The 10,895-nt window shown below is 40.9% G+C and overlaps 1 protein-coding gene across 1 annotated transcript; it reads left to right on the top strand.

Moving 5' to 3' along the window:
* Window positions 1-2,719: 2,719 nt before the first annotated feature.
* On the top strand, window positions 2,720-9,776 carry GPRC5D (G protein-coupled receptor class C group 5 member D; the record flags this gene model as incomplete). The annotated part of the gene is made up of 3 exons (XM_081059961.1): window positions 2,720-3,614; window positions 8,532-8,588; window positions 9,664-9,776. The coding sequence occupies 3 exons, from the start codon at window positions 2,720-2,722 to the stop codon at window positions 9,774-9,776; spliced, it is 1,065 nt and encodes a 354-aa protein (XP_080916087.1).
* Between the last annotated feature and the right edge of the window lie 1,119 nt (window positions 9,777-10,895).

The following is a 10,895-nucleotide window of genomic DNA, read 5'->3' as shown; positions in this document are numbered from 1 at the left end:
TTAGAGTTAAGGCGTCTCTAAAAAGAGAATCCCACTACAGAATGATTTTGCCTGGGATTTCTTAAGTTCCTGACTTATTTGCACGTGGTTTCCATTAAAAAGCATCTGCTGGAAAACCACATTGCTGAAAAATACCTACACAAGGCCTGGAATTCTAGCATTAGAATCCTTCAATTAAATAATCCGTCCGCCAGCTAGGAGGTGCTCCACTTGGGTCCAGGTGCCATGGGGGGCGTAAAATGTGGAACCTGACCCCCAAGCAGCTACAAATCTAATCGAGGGGATGTAAATTAATACATTTATTTATTATTTTTAAATTCATTTATTTTATTTATTAACAAATTAATTTAATGCAAATAAAATAGGCAGAAAACATGGTTTTCATAATCTTGCACAGCACGGTGGGAGGTGATGAATATGGGGCTCAAGTCATCAGGGAGGCAGGAAACCTTAAAGAGGAGATAAGATGAGCTAGATCTTAGAGATAGAAAAAGTATTGGGGCAGGAAACAGGATCAGTGGGAATAAAACACAAAGGATAAACAGGAATAAAGCAAAGGCAATACAGGTCAGGGACAACATCTAAGAGAAGGTGAGTAGATGGGAGCTTGTTTCTTTGTGAGGCAGTGGGAAAACCAATCCGGATAAACCACAGGGCCAGAGACCTGAAAGAAATATGGGTGGACGAGAAAGGTAGGGCCAGACCACAAAGTGTCCTGAAACCAAACTAACAGGTATTGATTTGGAGTCTTCAGAAATCCTGTCAAAATGCAATATCCAGGTCACGGGGATGCAAAGTACAGCACAGGGAATATAGTCAATGATATGGTAATAACTATGTATAGTGCCGGGTGGGTATTAGACTAGTCAGAGGGATCACTTTATAAATTATATAAATGTCTAACCACTATGCTGTACACCTGAAACTAATATAAAACAATATTGAATGTCAACTGTAATTTAAAAATTAAATTAAAAAATAATAAATGCAGTATCGGGGGAATGAACCAAAGAGTAAATTGGAGGGGAGTGGTAGAGGGGTAGCGAGGGGGCCCACAGCCATCAGCATAGGCAGAACACGGTACTATGTGCTCTATTATATGTCACCACAGGAGAGAAGGAATATAGTATATCTATATCAGCTGATAAATTTCAGTTTTGAGTTCTATCTTGGGCTCTAGGAATGCCCCTAATGGAATGAGACCCAGAACAAGTTCATTTTGATGAGGATGAGGAGAGGAAGTATAGAGGGAAATTATACCAAAGTCCACACTTGATGGACATCCAAGGCCCGAGGAAGGACTTCCAAAGGAGAAGAAAAGAGAGTAGTAGAGAAGAAAAATTTCCCCTAATTCACAATTTTGCCAACTGCTGACGCTTTTAATGCATAGACCCTTCCTTTCTGGCCCAGTAAAACACTTATTCCTTCGTTGAATGGATGCTCCTTTGGATCTTATGATTAAAATCCAGATGTGAGGAAGACTCTAGAGATGGCTTTTTAGAGAGTAGGTCAGAAGAATGAAGTGTCCTCATGGAAGGCCAACTGAGGACCTCTCACAGCTTCCGGAAATCATTGAAGTACATGGGGAAGAAGACATCTTTCCTAAATTCACACCCCCTTCAGGACCTCCCTAAGCTTACGGTGCCTCTAGTTAGCAGTAGAATGGAAAATAATTGTTCTCACCAAAGAAATCTCTGTAGAAAAGCTGCTGTGAAACTGGAATAGGTGTGTCTTTCTGACCTTCCGGTTCTTTTTATAGGCACTGCAGGAATCTGAGTGAGGGCCTCCAGTCCTTCCGCCCATTTGGGGAGAGAATAAAGAAGCTGAGGTTGTCTCCGTCTTACTCATTGGTAGTTACGACCTCGCAGCCACCACAGCCTCAGCTTCCAGCGTGGACACAGAGAAGGTAAGTCGGAATGAAGGGGCCATGCCTTTAGCTATAAATCTGGGGTACTCCATCCAGCTGGCTTGGGAATAATTGAAAAAGAGTAGAACTAGAAATATTCAATTGCAAGGTACTTTTTTCCAAATGAATATGTGGAATTTTTTTCCTAGGCTACCTGTATTAAGGCATAAATTTTGGTGCTAAACTGTCCAAAAAGTTATTTAAAGGCAGGGACCATGTTGTATTATTCTTGGGTGAACAAATAGTAGGTATTTACTGAATTGACTTGAATTAAAAGAAGGAACAGTCATTAGAATTACTAGGAAAAATCACCTGCCTGTCTCCTTCAAGCAGTACGTCAGCATCTTGAATGACCTAATGATCCTTTAATGTTGACAGCCCTTGTTCTGGAGCCTAATATAACTAGAATATCATCAGTCATGCCAACCTTGTCTCACACGCCATTTTATGAAAACGATTCATCGGGGCCAGCCAGTGCTCAGGTGGTTGGAGCTCTATGAAAACGATTCTGCAGTAGGCTTCAAAAGCCTTGGTAGAAATTGTGACATAGAAATGGATTGATTATCTGGAGGCCCAAGTGAAGACTGTTCTGCTTTTCCAGCAGGATGGAGCTGGGATAGTTTTGAAGGTTTGATAGTTTTGAGCTATTTTATTCAGTAGGTCAAGCTGTCTTCATTTGGGACTCAGAAATATGACAGCGCCCTGCCTCTACCCAACGGGCATTTTATGGTAGATGTAAAGTCATAAGGTTGTCTCATGTTTTCTCTGCAGGGGAGCAGAAGTCCATTCTCGTGAGGTCCACCTGCAGTCACCATGTATGAGGACTGTGTCAAGTCCACTGAGGACTATTATTTCCTGTGTGACACAGAGGGGCCATGGGGCATTGTTCTGGAGTGCCTGGCAATAATCGGCATAGTGGTTACAGTGATTCTGCTCTTGGCATTTATCTGTCTCATACGAAAGGTTCAAGACTGTGGCCAGTGGAATGTCCTCCCTACACAGCTCCTCTTCCTCCTGGGTGTGCTGGGGCTCTTTAGCCTTGCTTTTGCCTTCATTTTCCAGTTCAGTCAGCAAACTGCCCCTGTGCGCTACTTTTTCTTTGGAGTTCTCTTTGCTCTCTGTTTCTCATGCCTTTTGGCTCATGCCTCCCACCTGGTGAAGCTGGTCCGAGGTAGGGTCGCCTTCTCTTGGACAACAATTCTGTGCATTGCTATTGGGCTTAGCCTGTTGCAGACAATCATTGCCATTGAGTATGTGACTCTCATAATGACCAGAGGGATGATGTTTGTGCATATGACGCCCTGTCAGCTTAATGTGGACTTTGTCGTACTCCTCGTCTACGTCCTTTTGCTGATGGCCCTCACATTCTTCGTCTCCATAGCCACCTTTTGTGGCCCATGTGAGAACTGGAAGCCACATGGGAGGCTCATCTTCATCACTATGCTCGTCTCCATCATTATCTGGGTGGTGTGGATCTCCATGCTCATGAGAGGCAACCCACAGTTCCAGCAGCAGCCCCGATGGGATGACCCTGTCATCTGCATTGCCCTGGTCACCAATGCATGGGTTTTCCTGCTGCTGTACATCATACCTGAGCTCTGCATTCTCTACAGATCATGTAAACAGGATTGCCCTCCACAAGGCAATGCCTGCTCAGTCCCAGCCTACCAATGCAACTTCAGAGTGGAGAACCAGGAACTCTCAAGAGGTACTTTCCCCGGGGGGATTCAGGGAGCAGGGAGGCTCTCTTGGGGGCGGGGGGAAACAAGAGAGAAGTAGGGCAACAGGATGAACCAAGAGGGAACAAAAAAGAATGGTCAGAATTTAGTGGATGATGAAGTAGTTCACGCATGGAGATGAAGACACCCAGAATCAAGGTTAAATTTTTACGAAAAATTAGTTCTTCCAAAATACAGAGATTGATGGAGCAAGACCAAGAGAGAAACGAATCAAAGGCCTTAAGGAAAGAGGGTGTGGCCCTGGGAGCTCATGCTTGGTAAAGAAAGGCACCCACTATAAAATGAGTTAACCAGCCCCAAATTAGGCTTGGACCATGCAATTGCATGACATATAATGCTAAGTCCAGATGTTTTGGCTGTCAACTACAAAAGTCAATCCTGGCAACAGTGATTGACGGTTAAAGTTTTAAGTCTCCATGCTAATTTGCACAAACATCATAATAAACCAATTTGTAGGACTCATCACCTCATTAACATCACAAAGCCCAGTAACTTCTGGATTTCTACTTTTCAAACTATTCACTGCTTAAAACCCTTCAAGGTTAAACAAAATGCGACAGGAACAGCCATTAAATCAGAATTCTGAGTAAAGGCACAGATGTATAATCATTAATAAAAATAAAGCAACTTGCTTATGTGATATTTTCATAATAATTTCTAGGTCATGTTTTTATGCTTATGTAAGATGAAGCCACCTGACTATGCTTTGTGAAAGAATACAATATATTATCCATTACAATAAGGAGACTTTGATCCCCAATAATGTGGGAAAATAGTGGCTAATTTCAGTCATCTGGAAATATGTCAAAACTAATTATTTCCTTTCTGAAACATCTGGCCTATTATTCATCACCAAATATCATAGTTTACATCAATTTTTATGTCTTAATAGGCATCTGATTTCTCATAATTTATTTCTAATGTGCAAAGATGATATTATTTTATATATTATATAGCACTGATAATGTGCATTTGGCTCAAAAGAATTAATAGAAGCTTTCCTTTCAAGTGAATACACTTTTTTGAGTTGTAATCTATGGCTTATTACACATTCAAATTAAATCCTGTTCAGATAGATGCATTCATTAATTCTTTTCAGTTCAGTTGACGGAGAGTTGGAAATTGATACTATATGTCCTTCCTATAAGAGTTTTTCTTCACTTGTTGATGATGTGTGATCAGGTCACTGAGGTTTGTGGCAGAATTGCAGTCAATCTTTCCTGAAACTATTTCTCATAGTCCTCACCAAAAGATAGGATAAAACTTCCCATGTTTGCTTTATTGTTTTATGTTTCCAGAAAATAAAAGTCAGAGAGAGAGGAGAGAGAGTTTTTCGAGTTTCATAATAACGCCAAACACACAGGGATTCGTAATGATCAATATTCCATACCCCAAAAATATTAGGCAAGTGTTTAAACTCTTCTAAGGAGTGTCTTAGAAGAGCAAGGGTTCGCAAAAGCACCATGTTTCCTTATTGTTATCCTTATTACTCAAGCATGGTTAGAAAATACGTTTATGAGCAGGAAATAGCCTGCCAATGATAGTCATTGTCCACGCAGTTTGATATTTGCGTGTGTGTGTGTGTGTGTGTGGCGGGGGGGGGGGGCTCAATAGTGTAGTAAAGAATACATACATTGCACTCCAAAATTAGGCAGAATGACCAGAAACTTAAGCTTAGAGAATGGAATCAGATTTAAGTCACTTGGGAAAATTACAAAAAACAAAAATTAGAAGAATGATGAAAACAATAAAAAGTATAGGATTACACCTAGCTGGGAAAAACATACAAAGAGACACAAAATAGAGAAGAGCCAGGCAAGTACAGTATCATAACAATTACTTGAAAAACCGTGTGTGTTGTCATTCACAAGCTGATAGTGGGAAAGCAGCTTACCACTGTCTTTGTTTTTGTTTGCTCGAGAAACAATCACCGTCCTATATAAACAGACATGTGGTCAGCAGGAATAATCAGGTGATTGTGCTCAGCATCCGTCAGTCTCTAACGAGAATACCCCTTCCACTTCCAGGATCCACCAATGAAAACTGTGGCGAATCTGGAGAGGTTTCGGTGGGAAACCATAAAGATTACTCAAGGGTTATAACGTCAGACCTATGTGGAAAGGTTAAGGCAATGAAACTGAGATGGTAGTTCTTAAGGTGTTTTTCTCATAGACTATTTAAATTCTCTCTCTCTAAATTCTGTACTACAACCATGACATTTTGTATGAGTCCATGACGCATGCACTTGTCATGTGATTCTCCTGATTAGTACTGTTTGTAGCTGTGACTCCAGTCACATAATTATTTGATTTACCACTGGGTTGTGGGACGAGAATTATTAAACTGACAGAAGAGTAAAACAAGAGGATTCGCAGGGAATTTCACAAATATAAAGACCTCTGTCCAAGAGGCTGCTGTCCTGTTTTTTCGGTTCTCCAATAGAAGACAATGGGTAGACATGAACTCAAACCAATGCATGAGTGATTTAGATTAAATATGAAAATAAGAGTTAATAAATACTAAAACAGATCAGCAAAGAAGATTAAGGACTCTTATTTCCCTGGGAGTCTTTCAAAAGATTAAGCTTTATCTCTCTGAAGTGGCTTATGGTCTTAATTCCAAGATACAAAAAACACCCAGATGGAAAATGAAAATGCAATTGGGCATGTTACTACAGGACAGCAAACAATTGGGTATAAATATTCTTTGCCCTGTGTTTAAAATGTGTTCCTAAACAGCTGTATATGGATTGACATTTTAAAATTAGTTGCTCTTTTAACTGAGAATTTTAAATGTGATCAAATTTGTAGAGATCTTAAGTATAGAATATCAGCCATGAATCACTTTTTTTTTATGACGGTATAGCTCCTGTTCTAATTATTGACTACTTTATCTGTTTTAGACTAATTAGAATATTGCCATATCAAGTTTGCTAAAAGCAACACCCATGTATATTTGGAAGTATCACATTATTGTGGGCATTTTTCTGTCCAGTGTTTGAATGTCTACAGACAAACCTAGTATGATTCTACTTGAAGGTATTAAGACAAAAATAACGAGTCTAGGTAATGTAAAAATGACTATAGTCAATGACTATAAAATAATATAAACCAAGAGAAAAATATCTCTGCAAACATGAGCCCTTTAGGTTGTTTTCCTTACAGCAAATACCAACTCTTGCTGATCATATCCCTTTTTGACAATTCTCAATATTTTTTTCTCCAAGTCATTCACCTTACTACGAGAAACCCGGTTTGAATGGTCGCAGGGGGGTGTGGTTTTTATTTGTTCTTTCATGTGAACAAATTGCAAAACCACTCTGTTGTCACCCTCAAGAGCTAGCTACAGGTCACACAGAGAGAACTGTATAAAATCGGAAAGAAGACAGTGAGTCTGGACAGGACTTGTTTGGTCTGAGGGCAGATTAGGCAAGGATAATGACATTCATAAAGGTTTAGGGAGCATGAAATAATTGGGTCTGAGAAAGAGTGCAGAATCTGGTCTCACATACCCTGGCTTTGGGGTTCAGCTTTGCTTCTTACCAATTCTGAGAGCAAACCAAGCTCCTCAGCCTCTAGAAGACCAGGCTCCTGGTCTTTAAGTGATGGTTATAATATCCCTGCCTCCTCCACATATAAATGTAAGTTCTTACTCAACTCAGATTTCATACCATGAGGTGGTTGCAGGACTCCTACAGAGAGAAAAACACCCACTCAGCCTTTCAGGAACAATAACTAAAGCTGGAGAATTAGGCTTCTCTAATTTATGATCTGGTCTAATGAGAATGTTGGATGAATGGTTACCAAGGGGCTAAGTATGAAGGAGTCCGGTCATGCCACAAGGAACAAAGTTAAACCAACATTCACTTCATTCAGCTGTGAAGGAAAGAAGAGCATTTCATATTTCACAGGATCCAACCCCACTAAAAAATGTCCAGAGGAGTACGATGTCAAAGCATCGATTATAACTACACCACCAGCACCACCACAGATAATACTATACAAAGGATAGCAGTATGGTGTTTTCTGTATATATCATGCCCTGTTGCAAGGGCCTTACATATATTCATTGACTTAATCTTCAAAAAAAATGCAACAGATTTACTGTTATGATCATCACGATCCCTCTTTTAGTCACACCAGGAAACAAAGGTAACAAAAGCTTAAGGAACTGGTAACACAGTTAACCAGTGTGACAGCAGAGCTGTCTTGCTCCAATGTTAGAGCCAGTAGTGTTCACTAAGTGTGAACACTAGTGGCACAGTGATATCTGTGACCATCAAACAATAAATATGTATCGAGCAAGGGCTTTAGACAAAAACACAGCTCCTCTCTTCATAGACCTGAGCCCTGTTGAGGAGACAGACATTAAACAAATAACCACATGTGTCATCTTCTATGACAGCATAAAATTGTCTTTAGGGATTTTTCTATTCTGTCCCATTTTTTTTTAATCGAAATTTATAGAGCATCAAGCCTAAAGGGACTTCAGAGAGCTTCTAGTTAAGGCCTTTTATGCTGTTGCAGACAGTGAGGTGCCATGGTCGTGGTCATGTGGTAATTCTGAGAAAGCAAAGGCTCTGACCTAGTGCAGTGTTCTTTCTCTAAAAAGGGATGATGACTCTTCAGCCTCTTCCATTACTAAACACAGATGTGCTTCTCCTGAGCACACACACGCCGTCCACATACGATCTTCCTCATAAGCTTTAAAAACACTCTTTTTAAAATCATAGTTTTTTTTTTTTTTTTTAGAACCTCAGTGGAGAATTCCTTTTTAAGGGGTCAAGAGCCTCTTTGAAAGCCATTGAGTCTTTTCATAGCCCTCCAGGGGCTGTCTCCAGGTGAATTTCCGGCACTAACCCATCCCTTCCCTCCTTTGGCTTTCAGCCCGAGACAGTGATGGAGCTGAGGAGGATGTAGCATTAACTTCATATTCAGCTGCAGGTAAATGTGCTCATCTGCATTCACCAAGGAGGGCAAGAGAAGGCACTCCAGGCTTCATCTCCAGTGGCTTTTATTGACCCGAGAGAGGAGAGGCAGGGCAGGGTTCTCTGTACAGGCATGTGGAGCTGAGCCATCCAGACTAAACCATACCAGGGCATTAAACCATACGAGCCCCTCCCAATCCCATCGCCACTGCCATCGACAATATATTCTGACGCAGGTGAATGTCCCTGTAAAGAAAAAATAGCTTGAAGGGCTTGAGGGTGAACAGGAGCATGCGCACCACTTTTTGCCTTGGGCACAACAGGGGATTGTAAATATGTATGAGTGTTGGATCTGTTTTCCTATCAATTGTTTAAATGTATCCCCTGAGCCACACTGGATGCGCTTCTGAGTCACTGTCTAGCTCCAGCTGCCCAGGCTGCCCCAAGAGCTGGGCTAGGTCCATCACAGGCATCTGGATGCCCAGATGAGTGTACCAATTTTAATCCTTGCAGGCAAAAACAGGGAGCCGTGCTGAGTAGAACTGGAGGCAACTTGAATTTGTGCCACGATGGCTTGAAAATACACAAATCTGGACAGCCAAAAATACTACATTAGGACACACTTCTTGTATTATGGGGATTATAAGTAACTAAAATCTGAGAGTGAAAATCATGCTCAGACTGTTTTTTCAGTGAACTGTACTAAGTAACTATAACTAGGCTAATCCCTCTGGTCTGTTATCTGAGATTTTGCCTTTTCCTGGAATGACACACAAACCAGGACATAGCTATAATAATTTACTGTGATTAACTCTCTGGAGAGCATTTACACAATGGGAAAATCTTGATTATTCCTTCCAAGAATTTCTTGGATTACTTTCAACTTTCAATGATCAACCATTCAAGAATCTTACAAAAAGATTCTTATTAATTACTAAGAGGGAACATGATAAAGAAGGTCCAATACGGGTAGGCTCAATTGTTTTCTTTTTCTTTTAATTAGCAAAGGTTTAAATGATGGTGAAATGATAATATTTCAAACAGTTCTAGAGCATATCATTCCCTTTGTTGGCTCAGAAAGTTCACGACAGCATTTCTTCCTTTCCAGACTGTTGATCCCATGCAAGAGTATTTCCTCCCATGGGCTATGTGCTCGGCCCCCAGCAAGATGCAGACTTACAAAGTCCACAGGAAACACCAGTAGTGAAAACCCAGAAGACCATCTTAATGTAGCCCTGCCAACAAAATATCGGCTCATCCTTTCTTCTCTGCTTCCTGGTTCTTTCCAACCATCTGGACCCTTCATCAGAAGACTGCCTTTTCAAGCATAATTACAATCTTGCTGGCCTACTTTGGCTATGTGTCTCTTTCTTCGTTCATGTAATTCAAAGATCCCCTTCCTTAGGAATGCTAGATCAAATTGGCGCCTCTTACTAATGGGACCTTGTTCTGAAGAAATTAGGGTCATACTAATATGACAACATCTAGAGGTCAGTAGCAACTCACTATTGGGTTGCTCTTCTAGTCATTTTTTATAAAGGGCCCCTAAATATGAATGACTCAGCATTTACCATAAAAGTTATAGCAGAACCCTCAGGATCCCAAAACTGGGCATTTCAAGGACTTGCAAGCTGGCAGTCTTTCTCCCATGATGTTTGCACCCCATGACAGCCAGTATGACAGCAAATGTGGCTAAGGTCAGTGACCTGCTTTGATGAACCCATAAGAGCAAAGGAAGAGCCACCCCAGTTGATGCTCATAAAGGATTTTAGGTGGTGCACATAAAAAGCAGAGTCTGCCTGTTTTGATGTTTCTAATGAACTGATGCCTCTGCATTAATTACTTTGCCTCCATTCCTCGTGCAGCCCCACATCCTTCCCCATGGATTCATGTGTTCTTAATACTCATTCATTATATGTAACAGGTATAACAGGACCAGAGTCAGAGGTTGCTGCCAGAAGGGTTCTTAGGGTCTAATTCAGCCCTCTCCCCTTGCAGATGAGAAAACAGAACCTGGGAGAAATGGAATGACTTGCCCAAAGTCGCACGGTAGTTAGTGATGGGCCAGGTCTTCCAACTCGTAGACCACTCCTATTTCCACTCCAGGGGGCTTCTCCATGCCTGTATTTCTGTATTAGCAAGTAAAGCATGCACCCAGAGAAACAAATATTATATTTCCAACCAATGAATGCTGAGCGCCAGCTATGTGAAAGCACTTTGAAAAATAGCTAAGACTCCATACATGAAAAAAAGCTTTTTTAATGACCAATGTACAGCATGGATTGTTCAACATCAATAAGTATCTCGTGAACCCCTGGAAGGT

This window comes from Rhinolophus hipposideros, assembly GCF_964194185.1.
Source record: "Rhinolophus hipposideros genome assembly, chromosome: 9".
In the NCBI taxonomy this organism is placed as follows: domain Eukaryota; kingdom Metazoa; phylum Chordata; class Mammalia; order Chiroptera; family Rhinolophidae; genus Rhinolophus; species Rhinolophus hipposideros.
Note: the sequence above shows the minus strand (reverse complement) of the source record. Positions and strands in the feature narration are given on the sequence as shown.